Raw genomic sequence first — 17,047 nt, 5'->3', positions numbered from 1 at the left:
AAGGTCCTTGTTCAAAATTATTACTTCTGTGGTTACCACGGGCTTTGTAAACCTATTTCTTCCAGAAGATTACAAAATTGGCAGTACTGCAACTCAACACTGACTAATAGTTCATTACATGAGTTATCACTCAGTTTAGTAACACAAAAATTTATCAGGATCATATGGATTCACACCAGGAATTCTGTTCCAAAGCAAAACATAAGCAATGCTGTTTTAGGAAACCCTGAGGCTTATAATGTGAAAATGCACAAAAGTGCAGACGTACTATCAGAGAACTGTTTACACACAACATTGCCTAATAAAACCAGGTATTTATGATCCTGACAACGTGACCATGGAGCAAACACCTAATCAGAACACTCAACCCACTCCACCCATTTCTCTCTGACTAGCAGAGTCTATTGATCAACAGACTGAGATTCTTACTGATTTAGGAAATTGAAGCAAAGCTTGGCTTAAGGATTGCAGTAATAGCTGGCTGTAAATGAGACCTGTAATCTCCAACAAACTCCAGTTTATTTCAAAATTTTAAAAATTATCATTTTATTATGAGGCATTTTCAAATACAAACATATTTCTGAAGAAAGCACATGTTATACTTCCACCTGCTGGCCACCAAACTGGATGATAATCTGGGTATCATTCTAATCGGTGGAACAAAATCCTTCCGGGTAAGGTGTCATGGACCAGACAGTTCAATTTCCCACTGAAGTATAAACTATTCTAAGACAAATTTTCTTTTTTCTTTTTTTTTTTAAATTGTACTTTTCAAAAAAATGTAGATGTTTCCAAACAAACACTTCCCATAATTCTTAATTATATTATTACAGTATGCCTGAGCAATGAGCAAGAGGAGGCTTTACAGCCCTGGGAACAAAGCAGGGACTGGAATGCAACTTGCAGAGATTTCCAGCTGCCTTATTTTCTGAATTATGACCCACTGAGAAAACAAGCTGAGAAATCCCTTTTACCTGGCGCAACTTGTCTTTCCCAATGACTGAGCAACCTTTGAAAGAAGTAATACAACTGGGATTAAGGTGTTCCTTAATGCAGTGCATCCTTAATTTCAGTGCACATACACAACAAGAATGGTAGTTCAACTATCATCAGCCCTACAAAATCATGTCTCTTTTTTCCATCTCTAACACTAATTAATTTTCAGCCTCCTTAAAACATATTTTCTTTAAGCTCCCACAGTCTGTGCCTGATTCAAATGCTCTTGCTCCTTCTGGAAGCCTGTAGCATTGTGGATTTCCTCTAGCTATGACCAACACAATCAACAAGATGCAACTTGCTCCACTGGAGCTGGTTTTCCTTTCCAACATCCTGCTCTGAGAGAAGTTTGATGCTTCCATGACTTTATCTAACGATCCACATATTCTTGTTTTCTTTTGACAGCAAGAACAGTGTGACAGGGTTGTGGGAATTCAGAGAAAAAAGTAAACATGGGAAAGTGAGGAAGAAGTGAGAGAAAAGGCAATCATGGGAAAGGCAGCAGTGACTACACTTGCGATTCAGTGACTAAATAGTGACCCAAGGTGAAGTGCTGGCAATACACTGAGGGATGTGGGGGAAAGGATGACGGAATACCCAACAAGGAAGTGAGTGAGGTCATGTAAATCTCTCCTTGCCCTCTTGCTGTTCCCAAAAGAGAAGCTTTAAAAGCCACTTAAGTAAATGCAGATGAGTTTGGTAAAGTCCACAGTTTCTTCCCTTTCCTTGACATCCACTCCCCCATCCCACCACGGTTCATGCTTGAATGCAACACCCTTAAAATCAACAGGGGCTCAGTTTATAAGAGCATTCTCCTGAGCATCCTACATTCTTCACTGCTTACAATAGGATTACTTGGAAAATTTCTATCCACCTACCTGCAGATATATCAGTGGCTTTTCCAGAAGCAGTAACTTTGCCTACAAATAACTTGCTGTTTTCTCGACACTGTGACACAGGTCATGACAAATAATTCTCTGTGTTCTTGTGTAACATAGACCAGCTTCTACTGTATGTAATGGTTCATGCATTAGCAATCTGGCAATCACTATTCTCTACTGAATCTCATTATCACTTGGTTTTCTCTTCAAGTGTACCATCTCTAGTTCATTATACAAAATGGCTAGGATACGGGATATCTGCTAGGGTACAAAAAATGTAACCTTTGAGAACAGCATGAAGCATCCTTTCATAGAGTCACCTGACAAATTAAAAAAAAAACCTTCTTAGTACCTTTGCCACATGAAGTTAGATGATTGTACTTCCTGTGTTTGAGTATGTGCCTTGATTAAACTAAAACTTCCCATCCAAATTAGATGGGCAATGAACAAGGTCAAATTTTTGCAGCTGGCTGCCAGAATTTGGAAAATATCAACAAGGTCCAGAGATGCAAACACAACGGGAGCCCTTGGATTGAGGCACTGCGTTCTCTCTGGTTGTTGGAGTAATTCTGCTTGTCACTAAGTAATTTGATAACTTGTATCTCTCAACAGCTGTGGGAAATTTCCCAGATCTCCACCTTCCTGCAATCCCATTACTATTAAGTCCTTAGAATTGAAAGACTATCCTGACTTTTGGAACTGGCTAAGGCTTGAAGGAGAAGGAAGTACATCTGAAGCTTTTGTCCTGGGCCCCCCTTTTTTTTAGAAATATGTTCATTCCCTAGTTCTGTTGTTGAAGTGACCATCAGTGGCTAAACATCTCTGTCACTGGCCAGGCAGATCATTTCCACTACCCATTACTGTGACACTGGACGGTTATCAGTGATTCTATCTCCTTCCACAGAAGCACTTCAGCTGAGTGCTAATAACAGCTAAAAGACAACTAAACACAGCTAAATACTTCCTCGTTGATTCACAACGTAAGAAAACCAGCAACTCTTCTAAAGGCAGCTGAGCCCAACTCATACCGATTCAGCAGACCCTCCTGTGATACACCACAAAGGCAGAAATGTCATCAGCTGATTTCACCTGAATGGCAGAGCCTGGGCTCACACACAACTTCCTCTTCTGTCAAGGTCAAAGACACCATATTTTTATAACTTATTTTCTGACAACTTCTATTCCAGACAGTGAAGGCTAAAGTGATTTAATCAGGCGGTAAAACACTACCAAGGATAGGCATGTAGTTCAACCCTCCCAAACTCATGAATTCACACCCTGTAAGACAGTAATTATCCGCACAGTTAATACACAATAAGATATGAAGCAACTGCAAACCATCCTCATGGCCATTTCCTGCACAGACTTGAGGTTGCTTCCGGTGGTAGAGACAGCACAAGCCAGAACAAGGCACTTTTGGCTGCCCTACTTGTTAGTTTTTGAATTTTAGAATCCTTTGATGTTACATATAAGCCCTCTTCCCACCAAAGGCATAATACTCTAACTGTATCACTTTCTTTAAGAGCTCCAATGTACTTTCTTCAAAGAGTAACTCTTATTTAATGCTTCTCTGCAAGTGCATTCAGAAATGGCTGAGTCAGAACATCTGACTTTTAAACTCAGGTGCATGTTTGAGACAGGCAGACTTCACACAAAGGGTCAGGCTAATAACCTCACACTGTCCTAGAGTACCAAAGTTCATCATCACTAAACTACACTATAAATGATAACCATGTCAGAAACCTTGAACACTTCTTAAAATTATTCTGCCTCTTCATTTAAAAAAAATACAAATTTTAGCAAATATATTTCCTGCATAAGTAAATGTGTAGCCAACAAAGAATGTTTAATAGAATGAACTTCAAGACTAGTAATGAAAATTAGCCTATCAGCAGAATCAATATGTAAACTGCATACCAATCAATAACACAGAACATTACTATAAGAGTCTGCCTTCCACTTATCTAAAAGATGTCTGAATTGAAGCCTGAAATAAGCCTGAATTATTGATTTGCTGTGAGGAAATGAAATATCAGAAATACTCACTTTTACCAAAATTATTCTTGCCAGCTCTTCACATACAGGTTCGTCTTCATCGTCCCTCAAGCCTTCTAATTCAAATAAGGTATTGTAATTTTCCAGCATTTTTGTCATTATCTTGTTGCAGATCTCCTGTTCCTTTATCCCTTCAAATCCGGAGGGTACGCTAGAATTGGAGAGATGACAAAGCAGAGTGTTACAGGGACTCAGTGTAAAAAAGGTCCTGCAGAAGGTCTCTGTCACATTTCATTTGTGGATACAGGCTGCATAGCAGGCACTTTGGAAGGAAACTTTGTCTTGGAAAGGAGAATTGTGCCTATGTTGGTGGTAACTATTACAGTTTGTTTGCAGTTTTTCTTATAAATACTAAACTCCAGACCTGTTGGCCAAACTACCCTGCCCACAGAATCCAGGTAGGGATAGAACTGAGACAGCCACCAAATGAGGTGCCACCAACTCTATTCTAAGTTGGGTTTCACGACCCACAGCACAGACAGCTCAGATATTTAGATGCTCTGAACTGTTAGTTCAAGAGTCAGGTTCCTCCAAAACCTGGTTCGTGATAACTTCAAAGGTACACAAAAAGGATAAGGGAAAAAATTAAGAAATCCCACATGCTAAGCAAACCACTGAAAGTTAAACATGGTCTTTGCCTTCAGACGACCCAATGCTGTACACCAGATTTTTTAATGTAACATTTCAGTTGCCATTTCTTTTGAAAGTAGGGTCAGAACTCAAAGGGCTTTCTAAAACATGGAGATGGATGCTGACTTTTGCAGAAGACCCTAAAAGATTAATACAAAAAGTGGTTCCTAAGCTCCATTTTCTGGGAGAATAACCAACTGCTTGGCTGCTGAAGAAGCAGGTTCTTTCTTGAAACAGGCCCCTTTGCAGCTTACCACAGACCTTGAAGGCACACAGAAAGGGAAGATACTGTGTGTATCTGCATGTTCCCTTACGTATTTCACACAAATCTCTCATGCAGCAAAAAATGCATGTCACTGGCAACAGAGCTCACAATTCATTGAAGCATCTAGTGATTATCTGCTGGAATATAAGCTTTCTGCACACTTTACTAGACAATTTTATCGGCCCCAAACTGACTTAAATTCCATTTTAATGCAAAAGCTCAATCTCTGAAGAATCTTCTGCAATCATTCAGTGTTTCCTACTGAAGTCGAAGTAAAAACAAAGTTTCAAGTACTTTTTGGCAGAAGACAAGCGGTTATGTGAGAAGAAAACACTACCCAAACCCTCAAACGCAAAACAATTTCCCCCTGAGCTATTTTACAGGTATGCAACTTGAAAGCAAATAATTGCTTACTGCAAAGAGTAAATAAAAATTGACAAATAACTACCTACCCTAAAACTGTAAAACTGGAGTTTATTTGGGCCAGATGTGCATTTCAACAAGAAGGCTCTGAAAGCTGATGTTCCCAAAAATTTGTCATAAAAAAGTGCCTTTTTTAGGGAGTATTGATCCTTCTCAATCCTTTATTCTCTGCCATACATCTAGGGAAATGTAACAGGGAAAGCAGACGTTCTGTCAACAGGGAGAATAACCCACTACAGCAGAACACATCCTTGTAAATGCCAGAAGAGGGTCTTTATTGCTATCATTTCAACATTTAATACATGCTGGAGTGGCAGAACTTGAATTTTAAAGGATTGAATTATTTTACGCTGTAGAATATTGGCAGCTGTAAAAATGTGTCAGTCTCATTTGATTGATTTCATTAGTGTGGAAGCTGGCCTCAGACTAAATAAGGAAAAAAATGGGACTAGTTCTATTGATGGATGTGCATGTACATTCAGGACTGAAAATGTAATAGAGCATGTGAAAGTCAAAATACTTTCAGGTATTTTGGTAGCAGAATTTTCACCTAAACCACATCACCTGGGAACAACAGCCAATGGTTCTCTACTGGCAACAGCCAAAAGACTCCACCTGGTTGAAAAACAGTCCAGTCTACAAAGTTTCCACAAAGCACAAAAACAGTATTTAATTTCTGCTCAATTCCATGGCTTTCTTGCCCTCCCTTCCCCACACCACCTTGTCAGTTAAAATTTATTAAATCAAACCTGTGAAAAATCCAACATCCTATCCTGAACAGTACTATATGAGTAGGGTGAGATACGTACACAAAACACAAGGCTAAAGCTCATTGCTTCAGTCTTTTTTAACACCTCTCTCTGAGTGTAACTAGGCAAAGCACCATGAATTGATTTATTTTAATGGAAATATTTTATTCACTGCCACCTCTCTGCCACTTAAACAGGCATGTCTAACAAAGTTTCTAATATATTTCTCCTATAATTGCTATTATTAGACCTCAGTCACAATAAGGACTATTACACTCTTTGAGCTCTCCATGGTGACATTTTCCTTTCAACAAATATAGGCTGAGCTGAAGATAAGTTTATATTATGAGCACATACCACCCTGCCTATTTATACAAAGTAAACCCCATCTGCTGCCACACTGCATGATCAACCAGTTTGACCAGACTTTTCTGAAAATGTGTGTAAGAAAAATAGCACTTTACTTCAGCTCTTCTCATTCTGAAAAGTCACGACATCTACAAATGTCACTTCAACTGACTAGAAAAACCCAGATCTGTGAGAAAATATTCTCTCACACTTCCACTTTGCTGATGCACACCCTAATCCTTGGAAACTTTTCATGATCATTTGTAAAGATTTTGTTAAAACATCACAGTATAAAACTGGTCATAGTCTTGGTTCCCTTATGTCTATTTTCATGTTAATTAGGCATTACAACTGCGTTGCTTTGAGAGTTAGACACACAATTTACTCCAGTAACGAAATCCTCAACAGAAGGACTTCATCCCCTTACAGCCACATACGTACAAATTATTTCAGCAGCAGCACCAGAAGCATCAGTTTCACTACCACAAGCACCAGAAGGGTGGCATAAACCTGCAATTTCTTCGGTTATTTCTAGAAGAAGAAGTGTCAATAAGTACAGATATATCTTAACTGGAAAACTCCCACTGAAGCTATCACAGTGGCTTGCAAAGTCACCAATAGATACATAGCATAGGCAGAGCAGGAGCAAATTCTCTAGTGTCCCCTCCTTTAGATTCCTTGGACACCCACCCTTCCCAGAGAGATGCTTTGAATGATCTGTGTGCAAAGCGCAGCATGTCCACATTAAGTATTCGGAAAAAATGTGCCTTGTCTAAATGAGGCACTAGCACTAACAGTGTCTGATGCTGTTAAGAAGGGTCAAGGGCAAAGGTGCACCAGTACCAGCACCACAAGTTTTGCAGGATATGAAAAACCGAAATTATTGGTGAAGTCATTTTAAAGCAGAAAAAGCAGTAGTTCTCAAAGTTAAAACATTACTTGGTAATTGAATCAGGCTGTCAGCTCTTCATTTCAAAATCTGATAGCCAGTAGCATTTCACATTTCTGCACAATGTCCCACAAGCATGGCTGGCTCACCAGTGCAGCTACATGCAGCTCCAGTCCATGCAGACACCACACCCACATCTTCTTTGGCTTTTCCAGACTGAGTCCATGTCTCCTTTCACAGGGATGCTCAGGAAAGCTTGTCTCAAAGGGTTAAACCAGAGCAAGGCTCTGTGCCACAGCTTTTACCCAGAAGTAAAGTGACCTGAGGTCAAATTAACTCACCGTGAAAGAATTCCTTACATCTCAGGCATTTAGTTAAATGAATTTACCGCAGGGTCTCTGTAAACAAGCTGTAACAGGCTGAATGCCGAGTGGGCTTTCCAGACAGTGAACCTCCAGACTCTACTGAGAGCAGTGCAGTGACACACACAAACACGTGTGACTGCATGTGGCACAGGACAGGCATCACTACAAGGCTCTGTCACTATCCACCACACCCGGAAAACTTGCTTCAAGCAGCCAGGAGGATCTGGGAAGTAGTCATCTGTCAATAATGAGCTGAAGTGAGATCACTGAACTGATTTCCCCAGGCAGCAACTGCTGACAGATCCCTGTCACAACTGAGAACCAGAGATTTCCATGTGAAAGGGTCATCTCATTATGAATTCCCAAGAGTGTTTGACCCCACCCTGTCTGAGATGAAGGATGCACGTTCCATTTCCCCAAGTGGCTTTGCAGAAGCAGCCTGCATGGAATGACAGCAATGTAATCCTAATTTACAATCAGAGGGCTACATGCTCTATAAACTACTTTTGCTGCTTGTACAGTACCTTTTGTAGAGAAGCCCCACAAAGTCACCTTACCATTCTCCCAGGGAATCCTGCCAGAAATGAAGGGATTCAAAGGACAGGAAACACTGCATGGATTTTTTTGTTTCTCTAGCCCTGGCAAAACATTTTCATTAGTACCTCAGATGCCCATGAGCCGCTCAACAAGCACAACTAGAGATTTTGAGAGCAGAGTTGCAGTAATTTACAGAATCACAGAATCTGTAGGTTAGAAGAGACTTTCAAGATCATCGAGTCCAACCCAGCCCTAACACCTCAACTAGATCATGGCACCGAGTGCCACATCTAGTCTCTCTTTAAACACATGCAGGGACGGTGACTCCCCCACCTCTATAGAGGTTACAGCTTGAGGCAGTCTGTTCTGTGTCTCTAGGTGGACTTTACTGCGTCAGTAACAGATGTGACCTCATGGCATAACTCGTCCACTCCAGCTGGTGAACAGGATTTGTCCTAACACACCAGTCCACAAACTGGTGCAGCTGAAAAGAGGCACATATTCACGTCTGCAGACTCTGCTGCAAGATCACAGTCTAATAAGTAGCTAAAGATTCAGCAACACTCACTTGAGACAGGTGTTCATCTCAGTCAGTGTGACTCATTTACATGCTCTGCATCATTTGCAGGCTCATGTATCACAAATCTGGGTGAAATGCAACGAGAGATACAACTACTGAGATTTTGCAAGCTCCTGTGATCCTGGAGAATCCTGGAGAGTCAACCCTGGGGCATATACCTGCCTGCCTGTTAAAATCTGTTTCTAGAGATTATTTTCTCTAGGATCAGATTTATAAGCCTAAATCAACTCAGTAATCCTGCTGCATCAGCATTGCTTGCAAAATAATTAATAATTAATAAAAAATAATAGCACTACTAAATAATAAAACAATAGCACATAATGAATGATAATAATTAATAATAAAATGTAACACAGGTAACACAAAGCAGTTAGACTAATGCTGCCAAAGAGGCTTTACCAACTGGCTTTATTTATATGCAAAATCTTTTGCTTCAGCAAAAGCTCCATTTTTCATCACAAAATTACAGTGACAGTAGGTATCTTAGAGAGTAAAACCTACATAAAGGGGGACAAAGGGCAGTCCATAGCCTAACATCCCCTTACAAAGTACACTGCCCTCATCTCCATATATTTCAAAGCAAAGGCTCTTCAAAAACACTCCTTGTGATTGTATTTAAGCTGTATTGCTGAACTCAAATATTCATGAGTATTTAATATGATTATGGATGAGAACATTTATAGTCTTGCTATATTATGCTTGATGCTTTAAACTGTCATTATAGGCTTCAGCATACTGAATACTTAGGACAAATTGCTTTACAGTGCTGGAAAATGCAGTATTTAAACGCTATATGAACCCTGTAAGAAAGGTTAAGGCTGCATGCTCCAATTTGCAATAATTAATGTTTAAACAACAATATTCAGTACTCAGTTTGCCCCTGATCCTGGATGCACATTTGTTTTGAAGGCTGATGCAGGCTTGGAGCTGCACTGCTGAAAACAAAGCCCATCCACACAATGTTTCAAAGGCCAACATTACTCACTGAGGAGTATTAATTCAGCCCCTCTGCTTTCACTTCAGTTTCAAATACCAAATCCATGCAGGCTCCAAGGCAAGAAACCTGCTAGAAACCAAGGCAAGACATTCATGCAGAACTTCGGATCAGATTTTAATTCTTTCAAGTCCAGCATTTCTGAAATACCTACAGCTACCCAACAATCTACCATTTTCTTAGATATCCAAAGATAATATACTTTACTTGTTACCCTTAGTGCAATTTCTGCTATGTAGTTATCATACATAAATAACTGCATCTAACTCCAGCATTTTAACTGGACACCTGCATTTGCCTGCCACTTTTGGGGGGAATGGAGCAATCCCTCACAACACACTTAATCACCGTTGGAAAGATACATAACCAAGCTGAATGATGGAGGCCACACAGAGAGAGATCATTGTTTGAGAGAGAGCTGCAAAAAATGGATGCAAATGGATCCCTGGAGTAGCCTGTTAGACCTCATGCCTTACCAAGCCAACCAAAGGACAGGATAAGGGCAGCAGCTCCTCTCATACCCAGCTCCTGGAGAACAGAGAGGTGGAGAGAAAACCCAGCTGGTCCTCTCCTTTTCAGCACAAGCTGTCAGAGCCCAGCAGAGCCCACATGGCAGGCCTTACCTAAGGCTATGTCTCTCCAGGAGCTGAAATTCAGGTCAACGGACAATAACTTCCTCCAAGAGTAACCACACTGCAAATGTTAATACTCTACATGGATTAGTCCAGTGACAGAAAAGACAACTATTTTTGTTCCTTCATGCTCATTGTTCCTCCAAGGCTGCATTACTCAATATACTTGACCTTTGTCATCCATCACAATAAATCTGAACAGTCCAAGTTGGGAGAAAACAGTGAATCAAATCTCAAATCTTTTTTTGAGCTGTTTGACCTTGCCCTTTACATGTTCTTATATCTTACATCACACTTCATTACAAGGAATGCAAATAGCCATTTTTTCCCTTCTATTCATTAAAAATACAGAAAGCACAAGATAATCTTTCTTAGAAAAGCACCAGTGCAGTTTGTCAAATGGCAAGTAAGGAAGCAGGGGAAGTACTGGATAAGATAAAAACAGTAAGAGTTGGAAGTTTAGGAGATGGGATACATTACAGAGGACATGATGTAGAAAAACAGAATGAGATTAAGAGAATTAAAATGAAGCCTAAATATCTGGAAAGTGGCCAAGCAGCATGATTTATTCAACTGTTAAACAACTTTGGTTATGGAGTACTATGCCTAAGTAGCTAAATTCTCACTAAAAATACCTTGCCAAAAGAAGTCCTTCACTATCAGCAGATGGGCTTTATCTTCTCTGACACTGTGCATTAACTACACAGACTCTGACATTAATTTTAGACATGAGTGTGAATTTCTGACAGAAAAATCTCAGTTCTCCCTGCTTTGGCAGTGTAATTGCTGACAAGATGGATGCTGAGCCTTCTTTTCTTGTTGTGGAGAAACCCCCCATGCACTGCTCTGAACAAATAATGCAAAGTGAGAGGAGCATTCACTTCAGCCTCCTGCCAATATCTAATTTCTGCAGCTTCTCCATGGGCTGCCTGCAGCCAGTAGAGAGAGACAGCCCTTGCCAAGGAGGCTTCAGGCAGCCTTCCTCTGTAGCTCTGAAATGTGTTCTGAGGATCTCCTTCTGGATGCTTGGCCAGCCAACTGGTTAAGCCCAACACCTAAAAACAGTGCTGCAAGTTCTTTCCTCCCCCTATCAAATCTTCATTGGTACAGATGGTCACAGTTCCAGCAATACAAGACTGCATCCATTAACACAGGAGAAATGGGTATTATTTGAACCGTTACTCACAATCTTTGTGTCTGGACCACAAGACTGAACTGCCATGAAAAGATCAAGATCTGATAAAACATACAGCTGAATTACCAGATGGTGAAACTTAGTTTAAATAAAAATCTACATCCCTAATTCTAACCTATTTGGGTCTTTAAAAAACTCATTAGCCATTTGGTAAGTGTCAAGCCTTGCTTTCAATGCCTCTTTTGCCACATGAGTATTTATTTCAATGTGCCACATCTGCTAGGCTGCTTACATTCAGATACAGACTCACGAGCCTTTGTTTTTTCATCTCCAGTGAACTCTGCCTTCCTCTGCCGCCTGCAGTGGAATGAGGTGTTTCCATCCCTGTATCTTACAAAAACTCTTATATCTTTTCCATACTGTCTTAGGAGCAGAGATCAGTTATGGCAACAACTACAGAGCTTTAACACATACACTTTGGTTAATATTAGGAACGCCAATTGCAATTCTGAACCCCAATTCTTTGCATTCTACACCAAAAAATACACACAGCTAATTTTCAAACTCTCCTGAAAAAAGTGATGAGTAAACTAAAAATTATTCTAATAGCCGCTTGGGAGCTTGAGTCATAGAGGCTTAGCCATTGAATTCAAATTCTTCTAATTACTTTGTTTGTTCTGAACTCTGCTAATACATTTAGACAGGAATTCCCAAAGTACCCATACAAATGCAAGTTTAAAAATTTGTTTTGCTTTTCCTTGTCAGAAACTGGCAGTATTGTGCTTCCAGTAATTCTCATATTCATGCATTCCCATGCATACTACTGTCTTTGGAGTACTTTTTCTTATGGAGAAGAAAACAGTTATTTTTAAAATGTACTTCATCTTTTTGTACTACCACAGCAAATGCTTTAATCCTGACATTCACCTTCATCATCCACCAGCAACATCTTAAGATAAGGCAGTTGTGTAGTCACTAGGACAAGCTTTAGTTTAAGTGTCTCATTCCTGTACGTTCTCTCCCTATTTAATGGAAAAAAATACGCTCCTTAAAAAGACAGCAGGCAACATCTAGCCTAGGTATGTGGAACTGTCTCAGTATATTGCAGGAACCCAATTGCTGTTTTCTCTCTTTAAAGAAATCTACTTCTTTCTGAGAGGAATCTCAGGAGGATAGATTAAATTAATTGCTTCACGAGACTAAGTTTTACTAGACAACTCAGTATTAGTCCAGAGCGATATTTCACAAAGATCAATACAAATGCAACATTGATACAAGGAACTCACTTGTCTCTTCTTGGCGATATCACACATCTTTCAAGACTGATGACTGAACTAAACTCCTTAGGTGTCTCCCATGTCCAAGATCTTGGATGCCAGCCAGTGGGTTCACTGCAGAGGTGAAGGTGCTAACAATTGCACTGCATCACTGCAGTGACTCAACACAAACCTTCCCACTGAAGAGTGTTCTTGCACCTGGAAATAACTGTTCTGGCTACTGCTGCAAGCTCCACCAGTACATAAAACACATCTTCATCACAAGCACCCAGGAACTGTGCCCAGCGAAACTATCTAGTCCAGCACGGAGTTTTAAGAGACCAGTGGGTCCCCACAAGCTCCAGAGCTCTTTCTGAATACACTAGAAGGACAGAGAGCCCAGAATCATTGGCATCTGAGGGCAGACACCAAATCACAAGGCCAAATATGCAGACATTATGCAGTATCCATGCCTTGAAACTATACAGTATCTGGGTGCTGCATCCACCAAGGATCCTTTGTCAAAGCCTTCTGGAGAAGCAATCAGATCATCTGAGAGCAAAGGAAGAAACCTGTATGAGCCAAGCTTCCTTGCACTGACACAGTCTGAAGGCCTTTCACTGTTATACTTCTGCTCTGCTACCAAGACTACCAAAGCAGTGATACAAAACTGATCAACAGTTTAGCAAACAGCAAGAAGAAATGGGAGAGCAACTCCACTTCCATTTGGCTCAAGAATAGCTTTAGCACTGAAGTTTAAAACAGAGCCCCAGTCACTGCCTCCATCTGATCACCCTGACAAATTAGATTTCTGACGTCTATGTTTCTGGCCAACTGCCAGCAAACAGGGAAAAGTAAAAAGCCCAACTTACTGAAAGCAGTTTGGTCCAAATACAGTGGCAAGATTGCAAAGATTCATCCTGTTCTCTACGTGATGTTCAGCAACCTTTCTCAGGAACTGGCACAGGTACTTCAGCAGGCAGTAATGAGCACCAGGCAGCTCTTTAAGGAGTTCTTTCAAGTGACTTTCCTTCTGCATGTCATTTCTAGAGTCTAGGAAAAAGAAGAGAAGAAAAAAAGTATGTATATGGTTTTCTTCATTGCTGCCAACTTAATTACATGGATGGTAAAGCAGTGGGAGCTAAAATTCACTCCTGCTTCTTCTCAGAAACACACAACTCCTCAGTTTTCCTCAGGGAACGCACACGTTTCTCATGAGGGTCACCCTGGCCAGCAAAGGCGCCATCTCATTCTTACCTGTATGCTGTAGCCTTTTTCCTGAGCAGATTGAGCAGTTACTAACAGTCAGCTAAGAGCTTTAGAACATGTTTATCCCCACCTGGCACAGCTAAATCGGCTTTAACTCCCTCTCTACCGGACCCTCAGATTCCATGCTCCTTCTGTCATCCCTACTTCCCAAACCCTTCTCGTACTATTAGTTTCCCTTCCCATTAAAACCTTCAAAAATAAGAAAGAAAGAGTGGTAAAACAAAGAGTCTCCTGAAATGCACAGTGTTACAACAGCACTACAATACCTTGTGTGGGTGACAACTCTGCTACATATTCAAGAGGGAGTCTTCCTTACAGGGAACAGACTGTTCTGGGCACTGCCACACTTCAAAACGAGTCAAAATGTGGCCTCACATTAGAGAGTAGCCTTGTTATACTGCACAGTATTCTAGAATTTAGGTATGGATGAGTTTTCCACATTGAACTGAGTCACATCCAAGTTTTAAAGTAAAAATTGCATGAAGTTTGCAGATGTTGTGTTTGTACAGATCCAGGTGGTGAACACAAGCTTGGCCTCACACACAGCTTCTGCTTAATTGTGTCCTGCTGCTGGAATTGAATTCATGTGCAAAATTTTTTCGCTCCCCTCTTCCATCAAAAAAATCCCTTCTAAAAAGTGATTTGTACCCACCAAAATCTTGGGTTTACGTGTCAATAAAAGCAAAGTCTTGAAAACAAGTCAGCATTGCTTTCCCTTTATACCAAAACAGGGTGCATTAGTCCTTGCAAATATTAATTTCTACTCTCCACGAAAGTGAAATGTTACTGAAACTTTCACATATGCATGAAAACCCCAAGGACCCTGCAACATCCTTTCCAGACAGAAGACCTCATGCCCTGAAGGTTTTCTGCACCGATCTAATTATAAGCAGTGTCCATTAGCATGGGGCCATCTGTGCATTTCTAGTACTGTTTATTTATCAGCCTTATGGGTTGCTGGTGCTGCTCTGCTGTTTGCCCTGCTACCAGCACACAGAGAAGACTGGCAGGAAAACATCCCACAGCTTGTGTTTCAAGAAAAAAAGAACATTTTACATTTGCTCCATGTTTTTTTAGAGAGAAAAAAAAGGAAGGGAAAACAAAACCCTTTGAACACCATCTAATTGTATGTATAAATGCTTCAAAAGTCTCGTCCTTTGTTTTTACCTTTCATTTCCCAGAAATATTCCAGGGCTGGGCTGAACAGTGTTTCAGGAGTAGAGTGCTTTGAAAAGTGGTTAGCTGTGAAAATCAGCAGTCTGTATACAATTATATGAAAGTGACTCCCAAGAACTCAGTCACTGGGTTGCATTATTATTTCTGTTTTACAATCAGACATTTTTTGTGGCTAATAAACAGGACTTATCCTGCAAGTAGCTTGGCAAACAAATGAGGTTTCTTACATACTTATTTGCCACTTCATACAGCTGAAACTTGAGGGACTTCATCTGCTTCCAGGCTTAGGATTCCTGCCTTACCTGACGTGCCTAATACTCTACATGGCAAGAAAGCCTTTTTATATGCAAGCTGAATTCACTTTTTTGCGTCTGTTTTGGTACCACAGACTTAGTATTAATTCCTTCATCACAGCAGACCAAAGTTTAAAATGCCAGTCTAATTACAGGACCAAACATTTTAACCAACTGATTAATTATATCCTTTTCTTCTACAAATAATAAATTAGCTCCTTCAAGAAAGTCAAATATCAAATATGCATGAAGCAGATGAGACAAAAGAATCTTATTTGCTTGCTTATCACAACCTTTTTTACAGTTACAGAGAGGAAAAAACAATCATGGCTTTGCTATTAGCAATCAGCTTGGTAACAGCAAGAAATCTGATCCATTATTGCAGCAAAATTTCAGGAGGCTTCTGAAGGCTGTATGAAATGGAATAACAATAAGGAATTTCAGTGAATTTGTATCTGCACTGATCAAAGTGGACTGTACAGTCTCTGACTTGATTACTAATTATCTTTTTATGACACTCAAAAGAAAACAAAACACAACTAATTTCCGTGTAGCCAAAACATTAAAATTCACCTCCTAACATACTTTTCTTCAGATAACAAAAGCAACTAGCACAGTGTTTTCTACTACAAATTACTTGCAGTTACGATAAGGAAAGCCAAAGCCATCTCTCAGAAAAAATGTACCTCTTCTATCAGCATCACCCTGTCATTTAATTAGAGAATGCCCTTGATAGCTAATTGCCTCTCTGAGTCTCCCACTGGGACTTTAGACTGATGGGTACTTTTTCATTTACTGAAGGAATTTCCATCCTTTCCAAACTAGAAAGATGCTAATAACCACCAGAAAACATTCAGAACACAGGTTTGCACTAACAACAAACAAAGCTACTGGGCCTTAGCAGTATTTTCTGGGTAGGATGTCCCTGTTCGTTAACCATTATGTTTTATGGGGTGTGAATCAACATCAAAAATGTTATTGCTGGGCACAGTTAAACCTTTGTTCACTTCGGTATTTTCAAGAGCAGAGACAGATACCACATCACAAGATCATGAGAAATTACCCTAACTGAAGGACGTAGAGACACTGAGTAACATGAGGCAGCAAACCTTATTTACTGAGCCATCAAATTTCTTCTCCTTGTGAAATCTAAGAAAGAAAATAGGGCTTTGCTCACTCTCCTCCTTCTCCAGTGAAAAGACAAGGGAAGAAACTCAACTTCTTCTTGCAAAAGAATCCAAAAACCAAAAGAATTTGTTGATTCTTCTGCTGATGACATTTCATGGATTTCAGCTTTATTTTTAAACACTCATTTTATAATTTGTGGTGAATATCGACAGTGACATGCATACACAATATTCCATACACTTTGCACAAGTCTGCTACTGCTATCCATCACTGTATTTCTTCAAATGTAACAGCTTTTCAACTTATTAGAGAGCAAAAACAGTCTTGAGTCATAACCAACTCATTATTTGGAGCACTCCTCCTTTTCAGTTTGTTTCCAAGTCAGTCACTAAGGTTTACTGGGCTGGTAGTGACTATCAGAAAACCATCAGAGCGGTTTATGCTAT

The 17,047-nt window shown here is 40.1% G+C and overlaps 1 protein-coding gene across 1 annotated transcript in view; it reads right to left on the bottom strand.

Moving 5' to 3' along the window:
• The window catches only part of FAM13A (family with sequence similarity 13 member A), a 117,620-nt gene that overhangs the window by 92,478 nt on the left and 8,095 nt on the right, over positions 1-17,047 (bottom strand). The window contains exons 3-4 of the mRNA XM_066317951.1: positions 13,608-13,788; positions 3,920-4,083 (exon numbers count right to left, since the gene is read on the bottom strand). Of these exons, the coding sequence (XP_066174048.1) occupies positions 3,920-4,083; positions 13,608-13,788 (345 nt within the window). The remainder of the gene's footprint in view (positions 1-3,919; positions 4,084-13,607; positions 13,789-17,047) is intronic.

Source organism: Sylvia atricapilla, chromosome 4 (assembly GCF_009819655.1).
Source record: "Sylvia atricapilla isolate bSylAtr1 chromosome 4, bSylAtr1.pri, whole genome shotgun sequence".
NCBI lineage: Eukaryota > Metazoa > Chordata > Aves > Passeriformes > Sylviidae > Sylvia > Sylvia atricapilla.
Note: the sequence above shows the minus strand (reverse complement) of the source record. Positions and strands in the feature narration are given on the sequence as shown.